Below are 15,767 nucleotides of genomic sequence, written 5' to 3'. Positions count from 1 at the left end.
ATTTCCTGCTTTGAATACTTTGATTGAACTAAAACAAGAGTGGTGTAGTACATGGTCTTATATGATAAAACCAAAATTATCCCTTTGGACATTTCATTTCTGCTGCATCTCACATGTGGTTTATTTCAAACATCAAACAAAGTCAACTGATTAAAAAAAGCATCATTGTAACTGCATTACGTGCATCAGTCTGTCGGCTGTTTCATTTTCAGTCCAGGCCAGTCTTGGAAACAACATCCAGTTATTTTCAAGATCACTTATTGATCACATCAACCACAGAGCTAATTATTTAACTGTTTTAGTTGACAGTGCATGGCACGAGTTCCCATTACCCTTTTCACACTGTGTCCGTTTAAAACCACAAGAAGCAGTGGATTTGATTGGATCTTTTAGAATCAGAATCAAGTTTATTGCCAAGTAGGTTTGCACTTACAAGGAATTTGACTTGGTGTTGATGGTAGGGCTGGGCGATATAGAAAAAAAGCTTATCGATAAAAAAAAAATGCATATTGATCGATATCGATAATTATTGAAAAGATTTGAAACCATATTTTATGTGCAGCTCTGCCTGGACATTTTATGATATTGCTAAATGATTTAATTTTAATAAAGAACACAAACACAGACTTCCAATTAAACCTTTATTTAACCAACTTTTTTAACCATAACAGAATTGTTTTAAAGAAAAATAACTTAAGAGACATGAGTTATGTTATTAAATACTGACAAAGAATAAACTAAAGTGACCAAAATAAATATAACAAATAAATGGACCCCCCCCCGCTGCCCCCATTCTTCTAAGCTGAACCAGGTTCAGCTTAGTTTCCTACTTTAACCGGAGTTAGTACTTTGAAGTTGCTGGCCCCTCAGCATTTTTCTCTCAAGACGATAAAAAAAAAAAAGTTGGTTGCGTTATCAGACTTCGTTTTCACTGGTTCCCGACACATTTTACAGATGACTGTGGTTTGTTTTTTGTCCGACTTGCCATGACCGAAATACTTCCAAACTGGCGAACTACAAAAACCATTATTTGGAACAATTTCCTCCGCCTCTCCTTGCTGCGACATCTTCATGTGCTCTGTGTTGTGGTTTGAGAGGGCGGCGCTTTGTGACGGCGTGCCTGGGTCCGCGATTGTGATTGGTTGGGAGGAAGTAGTGACTAGCATAAACCTACATGCTAGGCTACATGCTAAGTTTTTTTATCGAACTTTTATCGAGCCTATTTTTTTCTATTGCGCCACACGTCTATTGATCGATATATATCGTTATTGAATTATCGTCCAGCCCTAGTTGATGGTGCATAAAAATTAGATATGTATACAGAATACAGAATCTGTAGCCATATACAATATAAAACATACAATATACTCTATAGAATATATAGTATATACACTACTGTTCAAAAGTTTGGGCTCACATTGAAATGTCCTTATTTTTGAAGGAAAAGCACTGTACTTTTTAATGAAGATAACTTTAAAATAGTCTTAACTTTAAAGAAATACACTCTACACATTGCTAATGTGGTAAATGACTATTCTAGCTGGAAATGTCTGGTTTTTGGTGCAATATCTATATAGGTGTATAGAGGCCCATTTCCAGCAACAATCACTCCAGTGTTCTAATGGTACAATGTGTTTGCTCATTGGCTCAGAAGGCTAATTGATGATTAGAAAACCCTTGTGCAATCATGTTCACACATCTGAAAACAGTTTAGCTCATTACAGAAGCTGCAAAACTGGAGCATCACATTTGTGGGGTCAATTAAACGCTCAAAATGGCCAGAAAAAAAGAACTTTCATCTGAAACTCGACAGTCTATTCTTGTTCTTAGAAATGAAGGCTATTCCATGCGAGAAATTGCTAAGAAATTGAAGATTTCCTACAACGGTGCGTACTACTCCCTTCAGAGGGCAGCACAAACAGGCTACTGCGGGTACAGGGCGACAGTGGCGTTGGATGTGGGAGTTTGCCCTGTAATCGAAGGGTTGACGGTTCAAGCCCCGACTCCGACTTTCATTGTCGTTGTGTCCTTGAGCAAGACACTTCACCTGCATTGTCTACTGATGGTGGTCAGAGGGCCCGGTGGCGCCAGTGTACGGCAGCCTCGCTTGGGTGAATGAATGTAGTGTAAAGCGCTTTGGTCAGGTCTCCTGACCTGAATAAAGGCGCTATATAAGTACATGCCATTTACCATTTACTATTTAATGAAGATGCCAGTCAGGGACCTGTGAGGCGTCTGTTTCTCAAACTAGTGACTCTAATGTACTTATCTTCTTGCTCAGTGGTGCAACGTGGCCTCCCACTTCTTTTTCTACACAGGTTAGAGCCTGTTTGTGCTATATACACAGACAGACCAACACATGATGGTGGGTAACAGGACAGTAATAGAAAAAAGCTTTACACATTTACAAATCTAAAAACTGGGATGTGTGTTTGCCTTCAGTCTTAGTCAGAACATGCTTTGCAGGTATTTAGGCAACAAAATTTAGCAATTAGCAACATTATAACTCAGATTTAGTTCTATACTGACTGGCCCAACCGTCCCTGTTGAGGAGAAACATCCCATAAGCATGACACCATCACTATCATGCTTCACTAAAGCCCCTTTCCCACTGCAAATACCAGGTTAACACGTGTTTTTCAAACATGGTAAACAATCGGCATTTTGCTCCCTTCCTACTGGCAAAAAAAAGCTGGGTCTGACCCTTTCCTGGAAGGCTGCATGGCCTCTGTCCCGCCACAGCTGAATGTCTGGTGACACCATCACGCGGGGTTAGCATTGATGATGCCACCATGTTACAGAAATCAAGAACGTAAACAATACCCCCATTTACACTACCCTTTTGAAACCGTGTTGAGAACGATAATCAAGATAACCGTTAAGTGTAAATGGAACGCAATTGAACTAGACTATCCCAGACACAACCGAACTGAACAGTAGGGCTCGGTTCTCTGATAACAAAAGCGCATGACGGCGTCATCTCCTATTTACAGTTAGATGACAGCTCACAGTAAGATTTTGTGGGTGCCATGTCAAGCTTTGCAATTCACAGATCTCTTCACCTGTTCACAACACAAACTGTGAAGATGCAAAGACTGAGGCTCTTGTTGAAATATGGGCAGAGGACGCTATCCAAGCAATTAAGTTCCTGAATGTTACAGCACTGCAATTTCTGTTTGCATAATTTCTGCCTTGAGAGCTGTAGTATGGTGGACTGCCGATAGGAGGTGCCGATAGAGTGCTAGCGTGATGTAAATGGTCGTAACAACCAAGCTCGGCACGGTTGACTGATCCAAGCTCGGCCCAAACTCGTCAAAGTCGGTTTCAGAGGGGTAGTGTAAATGAGGCATACGGAGAGCAACATGTGAGGAGGCCAGGGCGTAGTAAGTGTTGCTCTATTCTTTCACTCTTTTGTCCCTCTTCCAGTGTTATACCATGCCACTATACATGAACCATGTTCAACAAATATAAACAGAGTTGTTTCGGCTTGGTAGATCAGAAGCGACCGATCGCAACTGTTCAACAGTATCACATAATAGTGCCCCAACTCTGGTGATCCCACAGCATGCCGATCAGAGCTGAGGTGAATTTAAAGGAGAAGTCTGGTCAGCAAGGAATGATGAATAGATCATTATCTATAGCTAAAGCTAATATGCCGCGGTGATTGAAGGAATTTAGCGTTAATCTGTAAAAAAAAACTGAAAACAATTTCCGTTGCAATCACTGAGTCTGGGAGCGGCCATTTTTGCCCAAATATAGTAAGATCTCACTCCTGTCATCTTCCAGCAGTGACATCACGGTGCGGTAAGCCTAGCGCCATTCTCCCCGCTTTACAAGCAAAATCAATGGGAACTACTAGACACATCTGCAATCAACAACAATTATTGAAGATTTCCAGAGGACTTCACCATTGAAATTCACCAGAGCTATAGTGAAACTGAAATGCTAACAATGCTAACGTGCATGGCAGCTGGATGTTTGAATACGTCGGGTAAAAGTGAAAAAAAAATTGTTATTTTGCTTTTATCCTCCTTGGACGGGTTACTGTGGTCCTGGTCATTGGATTGCCAACTTGAAAAAGGAGGATTTCAAATGAAATCTTAATTAAAAAACGTATTATTTTTTGAACAGTAAGTAAGAATTTCATATTTAAAGTACTTTCAGAAGTTTGAATTCTAAATATGACCAGACTTTGCCTTTAACACGTGTCGATTGCCTAGTCATTTGACCGAGGTAGACACGCAGTAGTGAGCTGTTCCCACCGCTACTAAAATCCAATTGTTCCCAGGTTTAAATTGGTTTTTCGACCAGTGGGAAAGGGGTACTAGGGCATTCAGTGTTAATGGTGGTGTGTGGTCTCGTTCTTACATTGCGCTGATCTGCCTGGCGTATTTCTGTGATCTTCATGATGCTATTTATTTATTTATTTATTTATTTTCACTAATGTTCTCTAACTGACCTCACAGTTACAGAACTCATTTCAATTTACAATTCACATGCAACTTTTTTCTACACTGAAGTGGTTTTAGTTGGACAAACTATAAAACATTTTATGTTGAGTGAAAATTTGGTGGTTGATGTGTAATCCTGGCTTCAGGCTTTACATCTAAACATTGAATCTTCTCCTCTTATTGTATATTTTATTACTGACAGTCAGAAGGAGAACATTTGCGGCGAAAATTTGTTGTACTTGTCCCATGAGGTTTTGGAGATCCACCTACACATCATAAATGTTGTAATCATGCTACAGCAGCTGGTATTTTTAAAATCTTATAGAGAACATTTTCACTGTTGGACATCGCTTTTTGTTTAATAGATCATGGTTAATATGTCATGTTGGTTTGTGGTTTTTTGACCTATATGCAGAACTACATGGAGAACCAGTGAATTTTAACCTTTTGTTTACAAAAAGCAACAAGAATCTGGAAGAGGAGAACTACAGGGCAGTCATGAACCGGTTCAAAACCGGTTCAAAAGCTGCTGAGAAAAGAGGAAGTGAATATTAATTTTTCACAGTAATCTGGTTAAGGCCCCCGTGTTTTAATGATCCATCCTTTTTCCTGACAAAGAAAAAACCTGCTCCAGCAGGTGAGGTAGAGGTGCGGATTCCAGCAGCTAGCGGCTCATTTATGTACTTCATCATATTCTCTCTTTCAGGCTTGGACAGGTTATAGTATATAATCTACTGGAGGGGAGAGGAGCTCCAAGAAGCAGCTCAATAAAGCATATGGGCGGTGAGGCAGGAGAGAGAGAGCCTTAGACTTACTGAAACCCAGATGAAGGTCATGATACTAAGGAGGAACCAGGGAGAGGTCTACTGCAGACTGGAGACACGGCCCACTATAGACAGACACTGGTTACTCCATGACTCAATTCTATTGTCTTTCCAACTTACACTGCAAAAAAATCCAAATCTAAAAAGGGGTCGTTTTTTTACTTAAAATAAGTGCATTTTTTTTCTTGAAATTAGGTGGTGAGATACTTTGCCACTAAAACAAGACAATTTACATTTAAAATAAGAAAAAAACAATTACATTGTCTTATTTCAAGTGAATATTATCTAATTATTTTATTTTAAGATCAAAACTACTAATTTTATCGGCAGATAATCTTATTTACCTGCTCAAATTGAGGGGAAATACACTTATTTTAAGAAATCTTTACTTATTTCTAGATCGTTTTTGCAGTGTAAGTGAGGATGAGGTGATTGGGGTGAAGAGAACAGAAAAAAAAATTCTTTAATATGATTTCCAGACAAGAGACGTTTTACAGTTTCTGTTCGGTCCGCAATTACATGCAGAGGACTTTCATCTAGAGCCGAGACATGGCTTTGTTTAAAACTAGAATCATATAAAGTAAAATATGTCTACCTGAGGGTGGAGGTTGGTTAAGGACCCAAATGCAGAGATGAGTTATTGTAGGTTTAATGGAATAACCAGTAACAGAAACAAAATGCAGGAATAACAAAAAAAAAAAAACAGGAGACATCAGGCAAAAACACACATGGGGAGCCAAGTAACAACAAGGACAGAACAAAGACTGGGGTAATCAACTGGTATGGAGCAGGTGTGAATGGAAGTGACTAGAAGGGAGCTGGGGGAAAGGAAACAGCCACAAGGGGGCAACAGAGAGTAACTTAAGACTGCTTTAATATAACACAAAATGGAAATTAAACTAAAGACCTACAAAATGGATTACTGACATCTGAAAACTAAAAACTCAAAGTCCCAAAAGGGGAGAACCATAACAAAATATGGAAATGGTTGATTGAGTAGGAGAGAGCAGTGTAGTCATGCGGAAGAATAGGTTCTTAAAATTTCCCACTGGTCCCTTCCTTACAAGTCAGCCCTCCCTTATAGCTGCTTTGGGCGTACAAAAATCAAGTGACCATTCTCACCGCAGTTCACGCTGAGTCCAGTTTTCATCCGATGTTGTCATTCCCCGAGAGACAACGAGTTATGACAAATTGTCATCAGTTCCTCTCGATCCGGCCTGGAAGAGTCAGAAGTTTATGAACGATCTGGAAGATGATGTTGGGAAGATACTGGCTGCTTATCCTGTTTTAAATTCCACATTTTACCGGAGCCGTAAAGCTCAGATGTGGGGTCATTGGCAAAATGAAAATGAGAAGTTATAGGAGGAATCAGTTCAGGAATGGTGGCTGCGTCGGCTGTAGGGGTGAAGACCCTGTGGGAGCGGTTCTATTAAGCAGCTCCTGGAACATTTCTGTAAAGATTGGAGTAACTGATGGTGGTGATGAAGTAATTCATGTTCAGTACAAGAACCTACGTTAGATTCTGCCAGTTCAGACTGGCCAGAGGATTCTGTCATGTTGGTAATTAGATTTTGACTCACATGTAGAGTCACAGAGAGAATCCGTGAGTTTTAATATTTTATTTACAAAAAGCTACAAGAATCTGGAGGAGGAGAACTGCAGGAAGTTAGTTGAACTTTCTGGTTCTTCTGATGGTAGAAAGCAGACTGATGAGGAAGGAGTTGGTTAATGACAACTGATGACTGATTGATTTGCTTACCTGAAAGATGAAGGGTAGGAGAGCTTTGCAGACTAAACCCCAGAGGTCCAGGATAATGTGAGTGAGATCAGAGAGCATTGGAGAGCAGGCAGGCAGTTGATGAAGAAAGAGAACTGCTGCACACAGGTCAGACCTTTTCCATGAAGATCTGAAACAAACTGATGGTCACTGGTTGTCTGGAACAATAGAAGAGTCCACATTAAAGAAATACACAAGAACACTTATTTCAACTAACAGGGTATTATTTGGCTGGAATACTATCAGGGGGAATCATCCTGTGAAGATAGATGATACTTTGCTTCCTTAGTCATCCTGAATGGGAAATGTTCTCAGGTGTGCAGCAACATGGGTCAGCCTGGCCACCAGCAAAGATCCTCTCTGTGACAGGAAGCTCACTCACACCAGAAAAACAGCCCACCTCCAGAGACCCTAACAGCATATGTTTGAGATGTTAGTTTTTTCCGTCATCAGATCCGTTCCTGATATCTTCATCCCTTCTGTTATTTCACTGTCTCGGTCCTCTGACTGTCCTCGTGAGTCACGGTGAAAGCAGTGAGAAGGTGATGATGTACGAAAGTGGGATATAAAAAGATGCAGAAATTGTGAACCTCTCCCCCACCACTGACTCATCCCACAGATCCCCACAGGGACAAACACCATCTGAATTATCCTTTTCACCTCCATGTGCATCATTTTCTGTTTCACTCTATTCTCCCTCGGCCTCTCTGTCCCTCTGTCTTCTGCCATGCTGCCTGTTATGTTTGTCCATGTGCCAGACGGGAGGGCCTGGGTTCCTCTCCCCTTCAGACAGACGAGGAAATGGCAGTAAGTGAGCAGTTTGAGGAAACCCAGCAGCCTTGTCAGTGTCTCCACGCTGGTCTTGGGTTAAATTCCCCCCGTGCATAATATGTTGTTATGAAAAAGATTTTCTAGAGCCTTTTCCTGTCATTTTTTCTTCTCGTCTCATGGTCAAACTGTAGGAGGAATGTAAAACAAAAGAGTCTTTTTTATATCTCTGTCCTTTTTTCTAGTCCCATCTTTTGGTCGTCTTTGTTTCCCCTCCTGCTGACAGCTCCTCCTCCTTCGCATCTCAGTTTTCAAACAGCTTGAATTTGTGTGTATAAATAAGAGTGAAAGCATGACATCATCTCCGGCCAATACAAACTCAACCTGACAAAATCTCTCTCCGCAATTTTAAATAGTTAACAGCATATTTTCAATTATTTGCAAAGGTATTTACACCCCTATATGAAAGAGGATTAGGGCCACTGAAAAAAAAAAGGTTAACTGATTTTTTTATTTTATTTCAGTTTAGTATGAGAAAAAAGTCAGAATTCTGACTTTAATCTCAGAATTCTGACTTTTTTCTCAGAATTCTGACAGCTAACAAACATATTAGCATCAAGCCATAGCCATGTCTGTTTTAGAGACTAGCTCTCTTGTTTTAATGACCTTCTGCTCCTCCATTAATGAGGCGACCCCTCGGGCACGTAAAAAGTTGCCCAATTCCGTCATTTTCCACCAGTGTGTTAACCTGACTCCGCCAGATGGATTTGCTCCGCATATCCATCTGGAAACCTTCTGTTGAAGTAATTTTGGGAAGGGGCGAAAATACTGGTTAGCTGATTGGCCTATGTTGGTGATAGACGGGCCAAATAAACCAATCAGATCAACGAAGCATATGACGTAACAGAGCGACGACGAAGAGGAGCCAATTGATAGATCAAACTCTTGCTGAAACCAGTCGGGAGAAGAGCAAAAACATCTTTTCCTCTGAGAAAAGCCTCCAGAGCAGTGTTTTGCTCTTCTTTAAAGAAATACTCTGTAATTCCGATAAAACTTGCTCGATAGCCACGCTAACGCTAGTTTCATCGGCTGACGCCGCCATGTTCTTTAGACTGAACTGTCGCGCTTCTCGTTGCGTCACACCTCAACCCGCCTCAAAGCCAACGCTGATTGGACGTTCGTTTGGTGAACGGCTCCAAATTTTCTTTAACGGAGAGTCTCCAGACTGATCTGCGAGTGAAATCTTGAAAGCTCGCGAGATCAGGATGGTCTCACGAGGCTACCAGTGTGTCACTGGCCCTCTCAAACAACTCACATCTTTGTCAGTGAAGCTGAGTGCTCCCATATCTCTTCCTTCATGGTGCCCATCTACATTAAGATCCAAAATTGTGAGATTAAAGTCAAAATTCTGAGATTAAAGTCAGAATTCTGAGAAAAAAGTCAGAATTCATTCTTAATTGAAATAAAATTTTAAATCAGTAACCGTTTTTTGTTTTTTTTCCCAGTGGCCCTAATCCTCTTCCATACCCCTACAACTTTTTGGGATGTACATTTTTCAAGTTACCTCTCAAAGTCACCTGATTAGTGTCTATCCCTTTAAACTAATGGGCCAGGCATCGATATACATGATTAAAGAAGCAGCCAAGAGACCTTAGGGACCAGCAGTGAGCTGTCCTAGTTAGATGAGACAAATGTGAAACCTTTGGTGCTCGTTTGTAGCCTGACGTAGTCCGACTCAATTCTAGTCAGAATATGAGTCTGATACTGCTCCATAGAGCTGTGATTATGGGGCGTGTTTTGAACGAACCAGGAAAAAAAATGCCTCTGCACTCAATTGGATAGATCTACAACCAATAAGAGCAACGGAGTGCGTGACGTATGTTAAGCGACGCATAGTTATTGTCCACAAAATCAAAGCGTGCAGTTTCACGCCTAGAATAATAAGATGAGACTTGATCGCGTTTCTCTGTTCCTCTTTTAAAATTAATTTGCTGTCGATATCTTCTAGAACAGACCTAATAGCAGAATCTACTCACCCAAACTCTCCGGCGGCAGCCATTATTGTTGTCACCCAAGCGCGCTTTGGTCACGTGGTTGATAACGTTACTCTTGATCATCTGTCCATCATCGTATAAAGCCCGCCCTGACAATTTGATTGGATCGCCTGACAGTGGGCTTTAATACTCGCGCTACTATGGAGCAGAGCCAGACCGAACTTCCCCGAACTCAAACCTTGTGGGCGGGACTAAGTTCGGACTTGCACCCAGGCTAGCTCGTTTGAGTATTTATGTGAGAAAACTAAAAACTGATCTTCAGGCCGGACTAGGGCTTATTTTGTAAATCAATTAATCTGTCGATTGTTTTTTTTTTGATTAATCGATAAATAATCGGGTAGCCAAAGGTTCCTCAAAGACATTTTTTTTTACAAAATTAAACCAGGTGAAACCAAAGCTTTTCCACTTGAGGCGTTCTGGGTAGAGCATGTAACCAGAAGAAAAATGTTTTAATCTTTAATGCAAATATATTATTATTCTATAATATTGGTATAATTGCTGCTCTGTCAGCTAAAGGCATATTTTACAGTCTCTGTACTCCAGTTAATGACTAATCGATTATTAAATTAAGTGAAGATTAATTCAATAATCGATTAATCACGATAAATCTGATTATTGTTTCATCTCTTGGCTGGACAAACCAGCAACACCTGTGGACATGGTTTTTTGCAGCATCATTCTGTTTGGGTATCTGTTTCACCAGGAAAAGAGAAACTGACCAGTTAAATACTGGATAGTAACACTTATCCTAAAGAGAAATCTGCTTCAGAATGATCCAGATCACAATATAGTTCTTCCTCTTTTTATGGTCCTGTCAAAGTCTAGTTTGGGGTTAAGTTTCCCATTCCAACAAGACAGACTATGGAACATTGAATGTGCGATTTGGCCTTGAAAATTTAAACACTGAAAAATTGAACTATTGAAAATGTAAAAACAGAGAAAACTCAAAATTCCCTAATGGAAAAAAAAGAAAACACTTATAGCGATGCTGTTATTTTCAGCTGCAGCATTATTTCAGTGAGAGATGATTGCAGTGAGAGATGCAGAGATCCTTCAGTTACAAGCTGGCACTGTGTGTGTCTGTGGGGGGGCTAAACAGAAGGCTCGTCCAAATTGAGTCAAGCCAACCTAGCTTATTTTGGGATGAAATTTACTCGTTGCTTTATACAGCCAAAGATAATAATAACAGACTTGACACCCTTAAAGGGGAACGCCGTTTTTTTTTTTTTTTCTACATTGGCCCCTTGATTTTACGTTATTACATCATGTTCTACTCACCCTTATAAGTTTTGTGTCATTTGGAGCTGTTCTGAAGATATTCTATTAGGTTTTATCCAGGTAACGTCTTCCTATGGGCAACGACTTGAAGGCACAAACTAAACTGTTCATCATTTATCATTTATGATACGCCAGCATTCATAACATGGAGGCCAATCACTGTACCCCAGACATCCGCGGTTATATTTTTTATATTTATATCTTTTAAAAACAAAGCAGAGTGTTTATGACGTCATCCTCACGCGCCGGCTACCGTTTATTCATCCTGTCCGCTGAACTGCTGCTAGTTTTTTTTGTGTCCTGTCTGGCAATGTGGCAATAAGCATAATTGTCTAGATGCCAAAAAGAGCCCAACAGATTTTACTTTCACAAGTGTAGCAGTATGGCAATTGCCATATTGCTCCACTTGTTTCATGCATATAAATTGATTTATTATAATTATGCAGGGAGTTTTACAGTTTATATGGACACTGCAATGTAAATAGAGCAGAAAAACAGAAGAAGAAAAAGAAGAAAAAAAGAGAAAAGATGAAAGAAAGAAGAGATAGAAAGGAGACAATGACAAAACATTTTCGATCTGCTTCATCACCTGTAACGAGATGTAAAAAGAACAGCACAACCGAGAGACATGGTACGAGATATACCATGAAGCAACACCTTGAAACTATCGCTGAAGTAGTATTATTTAGTCTGACATGTACTCTGCGTTACCTGAAGATGTGAATGTAGGCTTTCTGTATGGAAGTGAATCTCTGAGTACCTATAGCCAGTGCTAGTTTTAGTCGCATGCCTGGAAGATGTCTACACTGCAAAAAATCTAAATCTAGATAAGTCATTTTTTCTTAAAATAAGTTCTTGAATTGAGGAGGTAAAAGAGACATTTTGCCAATGGAACAGGACAATTTACATTTAAAATAAGAAAACACAGTTGCATTGTCTTATTTCAAGTGCATATTATCTAATTATCTTATTTCAAGAGTAAAATTACTCATTCCATTGGCAAACTATCTCATTTCCCTACTCAAATTAATGGTGAATACACTTAATTTAAGAAATTTTTACTTATTTCTACTACCACAGATGATCTCGCTCTCGAAATGGAATTGAACGATTCAGATTAGCTAGAATTAATAGAAGGGGATAGAGCGTAGCCGCCTGTGGCCCAGGCTGCCTGTCAGAACTCAAATCCGGCGTGCGGATGACGTCATACACGCGCCGCTTTGTTTTTAAAAAATATAAAAAACCGCGGATGTCTGGGGGACAGTGATTCGCCTACATGTTCTGAATGCTGGAGTACCATAAAGAATAAATGATGAACAGTTTAGTTTGTGCCTTCAAGTCGTTGCCCATAGGAAGGAATATAAGGAACGGAATATCTTCAGAACGGCTCCAAATGACACAAAACTCATATAGGTGAGTAGAACATGATGTAATAACGTAAAATCAAGAGCCCAATATAAAAAAACGGCGTTCCCCTTTAATTATCACTGAGGAGCAGTACTTGAACCAGAGCCCTCCATTAGTTCACCACAGGTAGATGAATACCGGAAACAAGGAGAGGCCCTGAAGGAGCCTTCAGTTATCTGAAGGGCCACATTGAAGCTGAAGGAACTCTGCTTTGACAGTGAAATCATCTCTGCTGCAGCAAAAATTAAAGAATCATCAGATTTAATTTTTAAGAGGGAATTTTTAGATTTAAAATGTGTTAAATTTCAAGGCCAAATCTCACATTCGCCGTCACTGATTTAGCTCCATGTAAGAGCTCAGCCCTGATGACTGATATAAACAGTGAGTAAAAAAAAAACAAGTTGTTGGTTGTAACTGGGCTGAATGTGAAAAAGTCTCGGGTTGTGAATGCTTTAGGAAGACTTGCTTCGCTCTGTGTGAGGATGCTCTCTGTGTCTGACTGTCCTGGCATCCTGGCTCCTCCCATCTCCTCCCGTCTCCTCATGCCGCCTGCTTGCTCGATGCAGAAGCTCATCCTAAAGCTGGTGAACCACTATTAGAGCAAATGTCACACAGACATGTGATCCAACCACACTTTAATGTTAATGTTTTACACATTTACTGCATCTCTCTCTCTCTCTCTAGCTCTCTAACAGCCTCTTATTAACATCGACATGTTTTTAGGATCAGCACATCCTTCGAAGCTCTTCCAGCATGTCAGATTCACACTCTGATTTGTCTCAGACATTTCCTCCTTTATGCATCCCTAATTTTTCATTTCCTGTCTTGTCTTTTCTCCTGTGATCTCCGGTGTCCTTTCTCTGCTGCCTGCCCCCACCCCCCCTGCTGCTTGTCTCTGTGCCTGTGGCCTTTTCCTCTGTCCCTCTGGCCCCCTCTGCTGTGGTGGGCGTGTAAAAACAGCCTCCAGAGGACAGGACCTGGGTGTACTCTCCGCTACACTATGGCTCAGAGTCTAAGGCCCTGCCAGATGGGGATTGGGAAAGAGAGACAGTAAGTGAGAAGCATCAGAATTCAAAATGAATCAAAGTACAGGGACTTCCCTCAGATCAGGAAATCAGACTCGGAGGTGATTCTCAATCTGGTGCTAAAGCGATAGGAGTTGTAACAGGTCTCTATTTGAGCAGCAGGCTTCAGAAACTTCAAGCAAAGCCAGGCCCTAAATGACAGCTTTCATTTATTCAGTAGTAAATGTTTGGAAACGGTCACAGTCTGCCTGCCTGATCATTTAGTCCACAGTCAGCCATCATGTGCGTCTCCTGATGCTTTGTTTACCATCTTCCTTTCTAAAACATGCCGACCAACAGCCATTTCACCCGCTTTTTTAATACTTTCTATATCTGGTTTAAGATAGAACTGATGGTGTCTGTTAGAGGACATGGATATCAGTTCTCCAGCTGATTCCTCATCTCTGTTTTCATTGTTTTGATCAGTTCAGACCACTTCTAATGGATTCTTTAATTGTAAAATAAGATATAACAGCAAAAACAAAACAAAAAATGTCTGTCCCTCATTGATGTCCGACCATCCAGGAGGGCAAGGTCACCCTACGGCATGTTCACAAATACTGTAACATTTCATAAGAACTAGAGATTAGCTCTAAGGTTTTAAACATTGTCAGATAGATCTAGGATGATCTAGATCTTTACCTCAACAAACTGCAGGTCCGTTAGCAAACATTACAGTAATATGTTTAGCCTTCATGTTCTCTGCAACATTCTCTCTCTCTCTACAAAACCTCAGAGAGCTCAATTAATAAAATAGTACACATCAGTAATTGAACTGTTTATTGTATTATTGTTGGTTACATTATTATATTTATCAGTTATAAATTGATTATAATAGAAATAAATGTTGGTATTCTAACAAACATATACAGTTAAATGAAAAATTGCTCACACTGCAGGAGGATTTACATTCATTTGTTTTCAGTCCTGCTTCCACTGCTTTTCTTTTTTCACCATTCGGTTTTTTTGTTTTTTGCATTGAACTCCAAGTCTTCCTCTTTGCTATCAGGCTAATAATCAGATTAGATTAGATTAGCCTGTTTGATTTAATCTGACAGGCAATCTGTGGAAGTAGCTACAGATTAGGGTGACGGTTTCCGTCCAGAGCCCATCAAAGATAAATAAGTGGAATATAATTTGCTCAGATATTAGAAAAAAGGTTGTACTGCATGTCATTTAATTTAAGCAACAGACTTTTAAAAATATATATACTTGAATTTAGCTGTGTATAGTATTAAAAAATACCAACAAAAAAAAAACGAGTCACCCTCCAGTAACAACAGCCACACTGAGGAGGGTTACTTTCATTTTCACCCTTTAGCTCCCAGGTGTGTAGCTTTTAATGACCGTAGAAGGTGGAGTTTAATATCTCGTGTCTCTAGCTGAGATAGATGAAGAACTTCAGTTTTCCTAGACTTTTTATCCTCCATGATTTTAATTCTTTGCATCATTTGCTGCTCCAAAAAACACTCACTGACATTTAAAGGAAGGTTTTTAAATCCGACTTTCGAACCACAAAATGCATGTTTTGTTAAAGCTCTGCTCCGCTGCTTATCTACCTTATTTGCTTCAAGTATTTAATGTTTACACTCATTTAAATACGTCAAATGTCTCTTTCTGTGTCCTGCAGTAAACCCTGTTTTCCTGGCGGAGACGGAGAGAGAGAGAGAGGGAGGAGTGAACGACTCATCAGTCTGAAGTCCAGACCCCAACAGCAGAAGCAGGATCTCTGAGTGCTGCAGGATTGTAAAAACATACTGAGAGAAAAAAGGTGAAATGAACACCTAAGGAGTGGGGGAAAAAAAACCCTGACAGTGATGACGTCACTGGTTTCCAACCATCCCTGCCTTTCACCCTCGACAGAAGAAATTTATTATATAAATTTAAGGATTTCTCTATGTGTGTGCGTGACCTAGTCTGTGAAAGGCTGTAGTAGTATATGTTTGACATACATGCTTCTAAATCAGCCCTCTTAACGGATTTAAAACTGGTTTTCTCGTCGAATCTCCGGAGCTGGGATGTGCAACAGAGATGTCGACTCGGTCTCTTTCAGTCCAGTTTTTAATCGTCACACTTTGGTTTGCTTGTCTCATCCTTCTCTGGGTTCACTTGCTGCGTTGAGGCAGCCATGAGCAGTTATTGTG

The 15,767-nt window shown here is 40.2% G+C and overlaps 1 protein-coding gene across 2 annotated transcripts in view; it reads left to right on the top strand.

The window, feature by feature from the left end:
- Positions 1 to 15,421, top strand: part of pip5k1ca (phosphatidylinositol-4-phosphate 5-kinase, type I, gamma a) — a 75,420-nt gene extending 59,999 nt beyond the window's left edge. Inside the window, exons 17-18 of one of the 2 annotated variants that reach the window (XM_038295328.1) lie at positions 13,520 to 13,609; positions 15,254 to 15,421. In XM_038295328.1, the coding sequence (XP_038151256.1) occupies positions 13,520 to 13,609; positions 15,254 to 15,256 (93 nt within the window). In that variant the 3' untranslated portion in view covers positions 15,257 to 15,421. The remainder of the gene's footprint in view (positions 1 to 13,519; positions 13,610 to 15,253) is intronic. The other variant, XM_038295329.1, reaches the window with a different exon arrangement.
- Positions 15,422 to 15,767: the final 346 nt, after the last annotated feature.

This window comes from Cyprinodon tularosa, unplaced genomic scaffold (genome assembly GCF_016077235.1).
Source record: "Cyprinodon tularosa strain WSP-4 unplaced genomic scaffold, ASM1607723v1 ctg353, whole genome shotgun sequence".
Lineage (NCBI taxonomy): Eukaryota > Metazoa > Chordata > Actinopteri > Cyprinodontiformes > Cyprinodontidae > Cyprinodon > Cyprinodon tularosa.
Note: the sequence above shows the minus strand (reverse complement) of the source record. Positions and strands in the feature narration are given on the sequence as shown.